Consider the following 15,227-nt stretch of genomic DNA (forward strand, 5'->3'; position numbering starts at 1 on the left):
GGGTTGGTTTTATAACATTTGTGTATTCTGATCCATGCAATGTTTGGTTCATTTTAGAAACTCATGCCATACTCTCGCTCTAAGAGTGGAGAGAATACATCGGGGTACAGAAAATAATTGAAGGTGAATTGGCGTATCATATAGATCATATGTGGTCTACAATCTACATTTTGCAGTAAGGAACTACACTACTTTTGGTCCATCCATAAAAACTGTTAATCTCCATATGGTAATTGACTAATCGAGGGGAAGACAAGATGCATTTAAGTGCAGTTTTTGTTATATTGCGAAATACATGTTTTAAGTTCCGAAATTACATGGATTCTTATAGCGGAAAAAAATTTCAAACTGACTTTTGGATGCTTAAAAATTAGAATATTAGAGCGAATTTTTCGTAGAATATGCATTAAGACTAGTTTTACTTAAAATCATTAATATCTCAATTTGTTCAAAAATTCCACTGGTGCGACCTTATCCTCCAAGCCCCTTAATTGCTTGCACATGCTTTGTTTCTGAATCAAAAGGATTACCTTCTGCAATCAGAAATTATATTTCTAGCTCATTCATAAAAACACCTATCTGCATAGGAAAACTAATGGTGCTCATGCTGTTTCAACTGTAACAATAGTTTCTTATCGCCAAATATATTCTAATTTAAGGAATGAGAGAATAGGAATGTTCGAAATTCTGTAATCCGTCTTTTCATCAGAAGACGGAGGCATTAATTTTCTGTCGATTGATTTTTGTCATGTTGGGTCGAAAATCGGGGTTTTAAATTTCGACTATAGATTTCAAGATTTTGCGATAATACATATCCTCTTTGAAACAACATTTTGGCATTGACAGAAAACCTGAACGAGCGATTATATAACGAAAAAAATATTTTAAAGAAGGATTCTTTCAAGCACGCTATACCTTCATCACAGAAACCTCAATTTACTTAAATCAAAGTCCTTGATTTGATAACAGATTCAATATTGAAGGTTTGATGCAGTTGCTCATGCTAGAGAATACGTGTTAATGGTAGGCCGGATTAGAATTCCGCAAGAGATGTCGGGATTTCTCATCAAAACAGAGCTTTTCCTCAACTTATTGTGCGTTTTACTCTGAATTTAAGAGATATGTAATGCATCAACTCTGACGTAATTCACGCCTGTCGCCTGTGCTTTTCTTAGTTACGAAATAATAATCTAACGGCCTCGCGCAAGCTGACTCGATGCGTCATTTTTTTAGAACACTTGCGCTCCTAAGTGATTTTGAGAGAGTGGATTTATCTTTAACATTCAGCAATGTCCAATTTGCTATCAATTCAGGGGCTTGGAGGACAAGTTGGATAAGTGCAATTTTTGCTACTTCAAGAAATACGTGTTTAAAGTTACAAAATTACATGGGGCCTTACGTCGGAAAGGAAGTTTAGACTCACTCTTTGATGCTTAAAAATTAGATTTTACTAGTCAATATTTCACAGAGTATATTTCAAGACTACCTAGTGTTAGGATAAATCAAAACCCAAGTAGCGAAATAGAATTTTTCTCTAGAAAAAAAATATTGAGACAATTTCTAGAAAAAACAAAGAAAATGAGAGGTATCCAGAAAATAGAAAGAATAAACATTGCGAGTCAAAAGTCTGACCAAAGAAAATAGATCTATTTCATAGGTCTACTTTCTGTCAACTTTCCGTTCGGAAAAAAGATAGAAAATTTATTGAAAGTAGAATTATTTTCTAGCCAATTTCTTAATGTTTTCTTTTAAGAAAATGCAATGAAAAAATGTATTTTCTTTCTACTTCCTTGTGTCTATTTTGTTTTATAAATTATTTTTAATAATTTATTGTATTTGATTTGTTAAATTGTAATTTGTTAATTTTTATTGTATCATTATTTATTTATTCTAAGTCTTCTTTAGTCTTAAAACTTCATGCTGGGTACCGTGTTATGAAGATCTGTAGTCAATGGAATCAGGTATCCAATTTCCAAATTTTTCAACTCATAAAGAACACAAGGGTCCATTCCTCCAACATCAAGGCAATGTACAATGGCAGAGATTGTGCCAGAGACATCCACCGAAAACGAAAGTTCGAGAACCATCATTCGAAAGTTGCAAGTGTCCAGTTATCGAACGAGCATAGCTCCAGCTGAGGCATCAATTGAATGAACTGCGGAGGCAATAGTTCTCCAGATGAGCAGTCTATCTTGAAAATTTTTCAACGCATTGTTTACGATTTTCCATCGGGCGTAAACTCGGACCAGTTGCAGAGCCGAGATAAATGTTTACCAAAATCTTCTTCGGACGACAGCATTCGCGAAGTGAGGTCAATTGTTGATTTGCTTGGCGCAGCGCTTTACTCCGTGCAGCGCAACTTAACTCGATTCTGAGCGCGCAAATAGTTCGGGGACAAACAGTCGATGTTTTCCAGATTTTCCAACTAGTATTTTCCCCCCAAATTTTTTTATTTGATTCGAATTTTCAAACCGTCTCAAATTCCTCTCAGATTGTCTCGAGTGAGTGTTTCTGCAGTAAGTGTTTGGGTTGAACGTGAGTCTAAATTGTGATGAAAATTTCTCCGAAATGCTACGTTGCGTTTAGTCTTTTGCTTCTTTGCGTGTTCGTCGATAACTCTCTAACTTGAACAGTGTCCGGTTTCGTGCGTGTTTTCTTCTAACATAAACATCTGTAGGTTTTTTTCATCAAGTTTTGAGGGACCACTTTAATTTCTAGCACAGCATTTTGAATTTTTTTTAAATTTAAATTTTTTTAGAAAAATAAAAGGTATTAGGTATGAAAGTGCTTGAAATTGCGATAAATTGTGAGATTAGTTTACTTAGCATTTCATCGACTCGGAAGTGGGGAAAAATGATATCATCTTTGTTTTTCTCAAAAATTCTCTAAAATTAACATATTTTAAAATGAAGTGCGTGAATTTAAAGGTGCTACTGATTTTTGTGATTTATAATATAATTTTCACATTCAGTCAAAACTCAAGGACAGTCCTGGCAGATGATGTGCATGAAACATTTGACCTTAGTGACCTTTTAAATTCAAAACCTACGCAGCCCTTAAAATTCCCACCCTCTTTCGTAACAAGTGAGAAACCGCTAAAGAATGTCCAATCGGTTCCAAAAAAGTCTTTGCTAAAGAGGAGAAAACCACAAAAAGAGTCGCCGTCCAAAAATAAAATCAATACTCAGTCGGTCTCAGATAAACCCAAGGTTTCAACGCCTAAATCTGTTGTGAAAAATCCGGAAAAATACACCTTACAAGAGCTGTCTCCGGAGTCAGGTCCTGCAAAAGCAAGTCCGAAATGTGACACAAATCCGGAAAAATACACCTCACAAGAGCTTTCTCCGGAGTCCGGCCCCGCAAAAGCAAGTCTAAAATCTGACACAAATCCGATTATTGCTCATGATGAAATTCCGGAGAAAAAAACAAAAGAGGCCCACGAAAGTGCTCCGGAACGGCGGTCTATCAGTGGAGACTCCATCGAAGAATCGATAGTCCCTGCGAACTTTCAGTTGACCGCAGACGAGGAGGAGTTCGTCAAACGAAACGAACGCAGGGATGGAAAGAAACTGCTATTTACATTGCAGATCCCTTCGAAAGATTCCGGCTCGCCGGAAACTTTCGTCTGTAGTCCTGTTGGAAAAACAGGACTACGTTCAGAGCCGTCATCTCAAAACTCTTACCCTGCTGCAGAACCTAGAATTCCGGAACAAAAACTCCGGAATTTAGATCCTCACTCCGATCGTTCAGGAGAAGATCCGGTCGTGAATGATATCGTATCCAAGTTAAAAAGCGCGGTTTTGACTTTCGAGGACCAAATCAAAAACAGCTACGAGCGGCTAAGCGACGTAGGATCGGAAAAAGAGGCCGAAAGAAAACTCACGAGGAAATTTATGCGTTTTGTACAAAAATATTTGGGCTTACCTGAGCCAGAAATTTGTTCACCAGGCAGCGAGACTTCCCCCAAAGAAGTTATAAATCCACCCTACGTTCCACCGACTGATAAAGAAGTCCCAGCTTCAAACTACGTTCAAAACCCATCCAGCGTACAAAGTTCGCAGCCCGGCGTGAGTGAATCTGCCTATTCGGAGAAATCAAGACACTATGAATCGCAGAACTCCACACCGACGAAGAACATACCAGCTGTGATGCCTGTTGCCGACCTTGAAAAATCAAGGCAGTCAGAAAGCATTACGCGTCCCAAGAGTGCAGAAGATGCAATGCCTGTTGCCTACACTGTGAATTCAAGGCACCACGAGTCCTCAGCCGGGTCTTGGGAAACTGAGTACCCCCTCTCAGAAATTGAGGACAAAAAGTACAGCCTGTCAAACATACCTAGAGTCATACAATCCACGGATCTGTCCAAGTATTTCCCGACCACGACGCAAAGCCGAAGGATCATCGAAAGCCCCAAGTCAGAGCAGCCGAGTTTCGACGGAGGACAGTGGAGGGTGGTCTCCCCGCAAAGGGAACCAGTTCACCCCAATTCTCCCCCCAAGTCCACCAACCAAAACTGGAGCGTCAATGCAGCCAGAAAACCTAACGAATTCCTCATCACCCAAAACATCCCAATCCAATTCTCCACCGAGCCTCAGAGGGAAACTCGCCCTTCGAACCGGTTCAAGATACCGGAATTCGAACACGCCCTCAGCGCGGAAGTACCAGAAACCGCCACTTTCCCGTCCGTGCGCGCTGCTAGCAAGGCGGTCGAACCGGTTGTCGTGAGCGACCGTCATCATCCGAGACACCATCAGAAATCCAGACTCAAGTCGCAGAAGAACAGGAAAGAGCAAACCAAAGCTCCGAACTGCGAGCTGGAATTCGAGCCGCAGCAACCAGTTCTGAACAAGGCGCAACAATTCGAACCGCAACAACAGCCGCAACCGGTTCTGAGCAAGGCGCAACAATTCGAACCAGTTCCGCAGGTTCCTCACCAGTTTTCGATCCAGTACAACTTCCCGGGGCTTCCGTCGACGAAGGTGAGCATCCCCACGTCGGACAATCATCCCTCGGCGTTCACGGTGGGTGCGCCGCCCCCAGGGGGCGCGGCATCGATGCTCCCCGTCCCGGTCACGGTGCAGAGGGTCAACGCGTCTAAATTCGTCGTCAGACATGAGGACCCAATCGTTATCAACTATCAGTCGGATCCCTACATCGTCGACTACGTTGGCAACCCCCCTCGAGGGTGAAGAAGGAATTCTGCCGCAGTTTGGAACCGAAGAGCCTCCATCGGATGACGCATGCAATTTAAGGTAAGCTTTTCTTAGTATATTTACACACCCTAAGCCGATTTTTGTGTGCACGGCGCTAATTCTATTCGAATTGGTCGATGAATCGGCCAATCAGAGCACTGCCGTGCCAAGGAAAAAGCCGTATGAGCATTCGAGTGTTGCAAAATTTTCTTTCAGCAGCTATTTATTCTGGAAGAAAACGATGAATACTTTTCCTTGCAATTTTGCAGACTTTTTAGATCAAATCGTCGCTTGGCTGACATACAGGGTTATTCAAAAGTCACGCACCACTGACCATAACTTCAGTTCTAATAATTATGATATCGACTTGCAGTTTAAGACGTTTTTCCTCATATCGAGGGGGAAATTTTTTAGGTACTCTCTAGTTTTTGATCCCCTCGGGGGAGGGGGAGGGGGGCAACTCAAAAATTTCAAATGGCCACCTCCCACATGGCCAGTGGTGCGTGACTTTTGAATAATCCTATGTATGGGCGTAACTGCACATTGAGATGAGCCCGGAAAACATTGAATTGTATGGAGGACAGGGTTCATTGCAGAGTGTGGTTACGCCCTTATGTCAGGTGGGCGACGATTTTACGCACAAACTCCTCTGAGAAATCGGAAGAGAAATCTTCTTGAAAATTCGTGATTTGTCGAAGGAAATTTGGCAATGCCTTAAGGCTCATACGGCGTTGTTCCTTAGCACGGAAGAACACGTCATTAGGAAAGCCAATATGACGTCATCGAGAAATCCCGTTTATAACGTAATCACGGCTTTTTTTATTACTTGCTTCAGTGTCTAGCCTGCGTCCAAACTGGGGCTCTTAAACCAGTGGGGTCGGGCTATTCAGGCTGATTCTCACGAGATTTTTTTTCCAGCACAGCGATATGCGTCTGCGAATTGGCCAAGTTCAATCAAGTTCGATCATCGATACTTCCCCATTTTAAGCTATGGTAAAGAATCGATTATCAAGGCGTTCGTTGCGAACACCCTGTTAATCGATCCTTTTCCATATGTTTAAATGACAGATCAATCGATATATCGCAAAGCACGCGCCACGCCACTGGATATATCAGATTCTAACATTTGAAACTCCTCGATTTTTTTTTTTCAAGAAAATAAGAAAGATTTCTTTGACGTACATTCTATAGTTGTTGCTTTGCGCGGCCATTCACTCCCAGCGTCCGGCTCCCCTCCTAGCGAAGTCGTAAAAATTTCTCGGGTCACCTCCCTAAATTTTTTAGATCTCATTATAAATATGTCCTTGAAGTATAAATGAAGAATTGAAGGCACTCTGTCATTTAAGATCCTCGCAGTAAAGCCCGCAAAACAATGAAAAGAGCCTTTCAGAGAGATTGGACATGAAGCTATCGACAAAACTGCAAATTTCGATGTTGTTCTCTTCTCATTATAAATTACATAATAGGGTACTTGTGTGCTGAAATTTTACGAGAAAATAAATGAAACCACCTCTATAGCGCTCTTATGTCTCCACATTTTTTCCGACTCCTCTCATTGACTCACTCCACTGAGTGCCTCTAGTGAGGTGGTTAGCGTCGTAAGTCAAAACGCCTTCAATCTCGTGCGTATGCATCACGGACATCCATGAAGCTCGAATAGTTGCATCCAGGCGTTGTGATGAAATTCGTTCGATATCCATCGCATGCGACACTTACTGAAGCTTTAAATGTTTCTCTCACATCTTAACTTGATTCAAGCGTTATCTGTTGTGCCAATGAAGTAAACCAAAACTAATTTTTAAGGCGATATTGTCAATTTTCCGAGAAATACGTTAATTAAATGTATTACAAAATTGCCGGCCCTCGAAAGTGCAGACAAATTAAGCATTTTAGCATGATATGTAGGGTTTCCTTTAACCTACCTAAGTAATGAGTTCTTCCGTGTTTGGATTTTTTTTCTTCTTCTTTTTCTTCCTCTCCCTCTTCTTCTTTTGGAAAAACCAATTTTGACGTTCAAAGAACAATCCTGACGAATCACACGGAATTTGAAGCAAAAATGAAGCCCATTAGGTCTTCCGAAAAAATGATATTCGACAGAAAATATTTAATATAAGTCAAAAGGCAGGTATGTGATTTCTTTGGTGCAATGACGAAACTATAGCACAATAAAGTCTGGTAAATATATTAGTAAAAATGATATTATGTTTTGTATTTTCTCTCGTGAAACGTAAGCTCGTCTAGTACTTTATATTATCTTTGGAACATCATAATCAATGTAATTTTTTGAAAACTACCGTAATTTTTCATCTCTGTTGGCGGAATATTCAGTATAAATTCCATGCTACACAGCTGAATTATTTCTCTTCAAAAAAAAATGAACTGGGAGTGAAAATTTTGAAACACCGCAATCTAGATACGTGATTTTGCACTTTCGATATCGAAATCTTGGTCAGGAGTTGATTTCTAGACCATTTTCATGTGATCTAGACTTGTGTAATTGGGAATAAATGGTGCGTAGTATTTGATGCATACCTTGTCATACCTTTGTTTAATGGCACGGGTATTTTTTGGAGTGTTATTACAGGTCAACTCTCTGGGATCATTCAAAACTCGACACTATGATTGCTGGGAATCATAGAACTACCATTTTGATTGCGCCATAATTTTTTGCGTGTTTCTTCCCTTCATTTGTATTCTTTCACATGCCATTTTAACCATCATATTAGATAGTAGGCTCTATTTTTATGTAAAAACTTTACTTTCATGAGAAAAAACATGATTGACTGGCATGCAGTCACAAACTTTTTCCTCTCGCTACATTTCTTTTCTTCAAAAACGCAAGTATACGACACGCTGGAAAGTTAAAGAACATCAGGTGCAGTTCACTGCTAGTATGTTTGTCAACACTAGAACGTATACGATATCATCAAAGCTGAAGGTTAGGGAAAACTTGCAGACAGAATAGCATCCATTCCATTGTTGACACCCACCTGCTAAGGCTGTCTGAAGCTCGGCTAGAAAAAATCGCAGCTGACTCTAGATTTTTTCTCCATTCGAATATTGATCTCACAGATAGATAAGCTTTGAAATTATAAATTCAGCCGATTTCAATGTACATTCTATAGAAATTCAATGAAACTATAGTCAGAACCAAAGAAATGACAAATGAAGACCAAATGGTAAGGGACAAGGATGTTGTACATCCGAAAACTCGAATGATTGGTGTTTGTATAATATTTAAAGAACACAAATTATAGGCTAGTTTCAATTAGGATCGTCCAAATGGTCTCAATCTTGATTTTTGGTGGTTTATGCAGGGCACAGGGGTACGGCCTGTGGCAGAATATGGGCGCCATGCAAGTGAAACCAAAAATTCACGTACATACGTTTATTTATTGCAGTGCTCTGATCATCTCCCCCCCTCTCCAGTTTTATTTTTACTTTTATCTTATTAAATAGTTGCTGTTTTTCTTCCTATAGAAAATCAACAAATCAGCAACGCGAAAATAATTTGAAAGAATACTTAGGGCGGTACAAGAATATCACACAGAAAAAAAGTTATACTTTTGGTAATTTAAAAATATTATTGAATGCGACAACATATTTTTCACCATGGGACGTCTCTTCAAATTCCGTACCCATAGGTTCGCAGAGGTGAATTTTAAATAAGTCAAAAATGTTTTCCTTGCATACATATTTTGTTCTAAACGTAAACCTCATTTGCTGATTATTTTTAAAAATTAATTTCTTGTCATTTTTCATACAATATTTTTTCGGGATATTATTACAGGTCATCTTCTTGGACCATTCAAAACTTACCATGACTGCCAACTGCCAACTGTTATCTGAACAAAATCACTTTCAAAGTCTTTCGAAACTTGAGCAAACAGGCAATAATTGAGAGAAGCATCACCTTTCCCACCAGTGACCACCAGAGACCGAACAAAGTGATCGAAGCTAAAAATAAACTTAAATGATACTTACTTACATCTACTAGAATCTGCTTAACCCAATATTTTATGATTAAAGAGAAATATTTTGCTTTATTCGGAACAATCCAGGCTCAGACTGGGATCCTCAGATGTGAGCAATATCCAATGTCAAACGATCAAACAGTGCTATCAATATATCTAAGTCATAAATGTTGCGATTGGCTTATCCGATGTCATGGACCAATCACATGACCCCTATATATGGATAGCACCGTTGGATCGTGTGACAAGGGCTGATAGGCGCGGGACAGTCATATTGGAGGCTCTGCCAATGGGTGGGTGGGGGGGGGGGCGGTATGCAAGCATAACAAATGTGTAAATTTTGAGGTATGCGGTCATCGTTTTCTCGATTATGTATATTTTACCGGATAAGACACGTTGCTTGTAATTACGACTTAAGTATACATTTTCATGAGCAAACCAACCCTTTGGTAAAATTGATACTCAACCTAGAGGTCGGGTCTGGAGAAACTCTTTCCAAATCAACGAATCTTTTTGATTATGAGGAAAGGAGGCTTTAAACTGTAGAAAAACTCGTGAAGGCGTCTTCTAATAAATTATCAGGAAGAATAATTTTTGTAAGAAGCGTGGGAATGTGCATGAAGGAAAAAACGGCAAAGGTTGATTCAATCAGTGTCGTGGCGTGAATCGCGATTTATCGATTTTGCTATGCCATTTAAACCAACGGTAAAGAATCGATTATTAAGGCGTTCGCTGCGAACACCCTGTTTATCGATCCTTTTCCATAGGTTTAAATGGCATAACAATCGATAAATCGCAAAGCACGCCACGCCGCGCCACTGGATTCAATTGTTATTCGTATAAGTTATTACTTAATTCCAATGTTATTTATACGTTTAGAAGTTGACAATTTAATTTATTTTCAGGTATCATTTTTATTTTTTTCCAATTTGTCAGTTTTCTTGGCACATGAGATGTTATTTTTATTGTAAATAAATGTACATACAAATATTTGTGTGCTTTTTTTTATTTAATTTACCGAAAGACCAGATAGGTTTCGTTTGATAGACATGAGATCAGTAAATATGAGGAGCCAAACCCCCGTTAACGACGAAGTCAATCAAATCCCGGAGATTGTTCAAAATTATGTAACGAAAACTTCCAATCGCTAAGAAAATTCATACCGGTGAGAGGCAATGGGTAGGTTTAACTTTGATCTTAACCTAAACATTTTTAGAAAAGTGTTACATACCATTACCATTATTGATGTTAAAAATTACTATTTTCTGGACATAGAAAAAACAACTTAATCGGCCCGAAACATTTATAAAGAAACAACTTAAAACGGGACTAAGGCCGCAAATAATAAACATAAAATAAAATATAAAAAAACCCGGGACGTTTCGCAGGGATTACACCCGCATTTTCAACCGGCAAGAACAAGGAAATTATAAGAAGAAGAAAAATTCTTATAATTTTCTTGTTTTTGCCGGTTGAAAATGGGGGTGTGATCCCTGCGAAACGTCCCGGGTTTTTTATTTTATTTTATGTTTATTATTTGCGGCCTTAGTCCCGTTTTAAGTTGTTTCTTTATTTCTGGACATAGGTTTACGAGACTGAACACAAAAACAGAAGACAACATGGTGCTACAATGTTTACCTAACTTCAGGTCTTTATTTCAAATTTCATTATGGATGTAAAAAAAACACGGAGAGGAAGCTTGCCCCGTACAACATACAGCCTTCATTTTAACTGGTCTGCACACTCGAAATGTAAAGCTGCCAGCTCTGAACAGCTTCCATGCAAAACTTTTCCCTCTAGCTTAACTTTACGCATAAAGTACGAACGTGATAGAAGAGGGGTAGAAGTATGTATCTCACTCGCCAATTGCAAGGCGTGAGTTGTGGTGGGCCACTCATTTGTTTTTATGCGTGTTTAGTTCTCAGTTCCCGGGCATTTATGTGAGGTTATTATTCCTGCGGTGAAGTGTTTACGATTTTTTCAATGTAATCTGAAAAATTTTAACTCTCAGTATTTGGGGTTTGGTGCATTGCAAATGTTCAAAACATCACATTTTCTCAGAGGCGTTTTCTGATTGCAAAAAAACGAAAATAGAATTGGGCTCGCATACACAATCTTTCGCCTTCAATTTTTCGAGGTAGGCCAGAAAACTACCCACGTGCAGCAATAATTATTTGGTCAAAGATTTAAGCTGGGCTGTCTAAAATTCCAACGGCCGAATTCCAACCTGGGGATTTTTATGTTAGCCCGGCTTTCTTCGCAATTTTTCAGTGACCAGAAATAAAGAAATATTATGAAATTCAAAACTCTCAATTTTTTTTTTTATTTTGAGGAATGGATTTTTTTTAATCTTTCAGTCCATCAAAATTAAATCTAGATACTTCGTTGCATGATAATGCCGAGCTACAGCGTGAAAATAGACTTTAATGCCTACAAGCAAAGAACATTTTTTGGAGGAGCGATTTTTGTTGCGTCACGCCAAACAATCAAAATTTGAGTTTTTGCAAAAACCGTCTCTTGTACTCAAGTTGGCAAATAAAATGTGCATTTTACATCAATCATTATCATTACATCAAACATTGCTCTTTAACTTGACGACTTTTAGCCCCGATCCTGGCAGATGAAATTGCACAGATAAGCAGCTTGTTCTCAAAACTACATCCTCTGTATAATTCCTAACTACATACCACCATAACTCCGGATATATTACACATGTTTGTAAAAGAACGATCCAAAAGCACTCAGGCAATGTCAAGTATTCGTGAATTTTAATTTGAGTTTTCTGGCGCCCACTATAACATTTTACCATCGATATCCGGATCGCATCAGCTTGTTAAATTTTAATGTCTTTCAGCTAATTCTCGGTCGGGGAGATACAATTTTGTTTTCAACTCGCAGCATCTTGATTGCAACGACACAAGGGATGGTCTCGAAATCCGTAGGGTGCATTTGTTACAGATTCTGGGGTTGCAGACTCGTTGGATTGGTTCCAAAATAAAATTAACAGCACTAATTGGATCAAGCCCGGATACAAACTGCTTTTTCTGTCTCCCACGATTCCGCCAAGATGAAGTGTCACTGTAGGAACTCTCTCGAACCCTTTGTTTGAGCTGGACCGAGAAAACGCTTAACTTTACAGAGAAAGCAATCGATAGCGTGAGTGTGATGTAAACCAGAGCGCCTTCATTTACCTCTGCATGCAACGCAGATAGCCATAGTGTAGAAATAATTGCATCCGTAGAATTTCAGGCGAGTTTTGGATACTAGGAATTAATTTTACCTATTAGCCTTCCCTTGAACATGGAAAGGTGCGTGGTATTTTTATGACCAATACAATTACCATAACGCGTTATTTTGTAGAGTAAATCTAATTTGTAAGTTCGAGGAATACTGACTTAAAGATTACGTCGCAACACTTATTTGGCGAGATAAAAAAAACCAACAGTGGATTTTTCGAGAACACTTCCATTGGAATGTTCAAGATTTCCGTTCTTCCTTCACCTTTTAAGAGAAAAAAAGTAGATAAACATTTTCTAAATTTTCAGAGGATTATTTTAAGGACGAAGAAAAGCGAATGATAAAGACCATAAAGATGATAATTGATTAGTCGTCTCTGAAAAAGATCAGGTCGCCTCAGGAAATCTGCTATGACACTTCCATCTTCGGTGCGACACGCATTTTTCAATTATTTTTTTTTTTTTTGGGGGGGGGGGGGGGAGGTAAACCATGCCAACTTTAAAGTTTGAAATTCTTATAGAATATTCTGCTCGAGGAGAAAAAAGTATCAATGAAATTTTCAAGAAACTACGCTCACTAGTTTTTTAAGTAAAAAATAAAGTATGACAGGAATTTTGCAACGTTGCAAACGGTGATATGTGGTTTTGCACTTCAACCATCGAAAATTATGCACGAATCAGCTCTGTATAAGGACATTAGTTCTTCGAGACTCATTTTTTCTTATTCTTCTTCATCTTAATTTTACGTGGTAACTTTGGCACGATACAATTAGACATTCCAAGTGAATACGCGTATCAGACGTATCACTCCAGATGCATGCACCTTCAGTAAAGACGAGGGAAGAAATTGTTCAGCGCACACTCGCACTTGGAGGCAGGGTTGAGTAGGAGGGATTTTTCAACCCTGAAACGAACCCTTGACTCTCGAGTCAGTTGCTCTCCGACACTCGAAGCGCCTCGTGTTTCGCGTTTTGCAGGTGCTCTCTGATTTGGCACGTGTTTTGGATCTCGAATAAAATCACACGTGTTCTAAATACAGTTAATCAGTGTAATTTTTGCAAAGATTCTCCTTCACTTAAGACGAAAAGACTAAGGCACCAAACGTTAAAAATAAACGGAATTGATTAAACATCACAGACAGAATGGTGTGCAGAAAGTAACTTTAAAAATAAGATATAAAAAAATCATAAAACTAAGTAAATACTCAAATAAAATTCATTTATCCTGCTCATTCCTTATTTTAATTTTTATGATTACGAGTAATTTATTTGTGTTATTTCGGTGGGAAAGACAATTGGTCTCAAATATTATAAGAGATCATTAAATCGTGATATTGTGATCATTTTACGAGTGGTTTCCATCAAACGCACATTAAGTTCATTTTTTTTTTCACCAAAAGTCCAACATGGTCCTATTTTAAAATTGATTATGAATTATAATTAGACCACGTCCTACGACAATCAATCTGAATTTTTTGACAGAGTAAGACAATTCAGTAGCCGGCCAAATCTTGTAATAGAGCTATCATTATTTTTTAAACAGTTTTAATAGGGAAAAAAACAAATAAAATTTGTGTATCAGAACTTTGAAAGCATGTATTTAAAAATCAAGCTTTTCAAAAATGTAACTTCTAATGGTGACAAGGCAAACTTATTGGAGCCACAAAAAGTTACTTCAAACTAGTTACATACAAATTCATGCTAAGTATTCCAAGACAGTTTCAATTTATATTAGTGAAAGACGCTCTTCAAATAACCTGAACTAAAATTAAATAATAAATTTGATGGGGAATTTTCCATTCCGTACTGATGAAAACTTATACATTCGCATCATAGTGTAAAATTTTTCATAGATTAAAAGGTTTCATCATGTTTCAATGTGTCATTTTTGTAACTAATCTGCAAGGTGAGTGCTCTAGAAGTGCAACAGTTCAGAAAATGTCTAAGTAAGTGGCTATTAGCATTACAGCTCGCCAAATAATATTAATGATGAGACATAAAATGCGTATTCGATGGTGCCGTTTGCGTCAGAAAACCTCGCGCGGCAGAAAAATTTCAGCTCTCAGCAGTGAAAATTGCTTCTCAACTCAAGAGATCAAAAAACGACTGATGCAAGTCTATCGTCTTCCGGAGCTCCGGCTGTGGCCTGATAAGTCGGCCAAACTCTACGCGATCCGGCGATTCTTAGGAGGCAGCGCCACCTCCCGGATTCGAGGAAAACTACTCGTAGCTTTCACCACCATCATCGTCCTTTTCGCATTAATCGTCAGCTTGTGGAGTCGCCGCCAAGAACCGGTTGGGCGCCACAACAACGCTTTGGGGGTAAGTGATTAATTTCGATTTTTAAGCCGGAATCACACGCTGAATATGGGAGCTGAATTTGGCTTGAATGTGAAAGTCATCGGCCCGATACCTGAATTTCGCGCGTGTCGCGCCAAATTCAGCAACGAGGCTCAGCGACCATCGGATAATGTCGGATTTTTCTGAGCTATCCGAATGGATTTGATATACAACTCTGGATGAAATTAACTCGAAATTGCAACATTTCAGCCTTTGAGCGATGACTGTTGACTTCCATGCTCAGCTGCCAAATTCAGCATGTGACTCTGGCATTAATCTTGACGTAGACGACCTGTGGAAGGTTGGCGACTGGGAATGGAGAAGGCCATCAGGAGGTGTCAATTGCCTGATGGACTGTGGGAGAATAGGGGGACAATGTGGATTGGGTGTCGCAGAGCGCGAAGCTGCGCTGTAAAAACGGCTGTCAAGGGCCGTCCATAAATTACGTGACGCGCGGGAGGGGGGTGTCAAGGAGAGCTATACGCC

The 15,227-nt window shown here is 39.1% G+C and overlaps 2 protein-coding genes across 2 annotated transcripts in view; both read left to right on the forward strand.

The window, feature by feature from the left end:
• The first annotated feature begins 2,217 nt into the window (after positions 1 to 2,217).
• Positions 2,218 to 10,158, forward strand: LOC109035480 (uncharacterized). Its single transcript, XM_072303153.1, has 2 exons — positions 2,218 to 5,252; positions 7,777 to 10,158. The coding sequence occupies exon 1, from the start codon at positions 2,907 to 2,909 to the stop codon at positions 5,187 to 5,189; it is 2,283 nt and encodes a 760-aa protein (XP_072159254.1). The 5' UTR covers positions 2,218 to 2,906; the 3' UTR covers positions 5,190 to 5,252; positions 7,777 to 10,158.
• Positions 10,159 to 13,018: 2,860 nt separating this feature from the next.
• The window catches only part of LOC109035451 (uncharacterized), a 30,930-nt gene continuing 28,721 nt past the window's right edge, over positions 13,019 to 15,227 (forward strand). Inside the window, exon 1 of the mRNA XM_019049093.2 lies at positions 13,019 to 14,723. Within this exon, the coding sequence (XP_018904638.2) occupies positions 14,388 to 14,723 (336 nt within the window). The 5' untranslated portion in view covers positions 13,019 to 14,387. The remainder of the gene's footprint in view (positions 14,724 to 15,227) is intronic.

Source organism: Bemisia tabaci, chromosome 8 (genome assembly GCF_918797505.1).
Source record: "Bemisia tabaci chromosome 8, PGI_BMITA_v3".
Lineage (NCBI taxonomy): Eukaryota > Metazoa > Arthropoda > Insecta > Hemiptera > Aleyrodidae > Bemisia > Bemisia tabaci.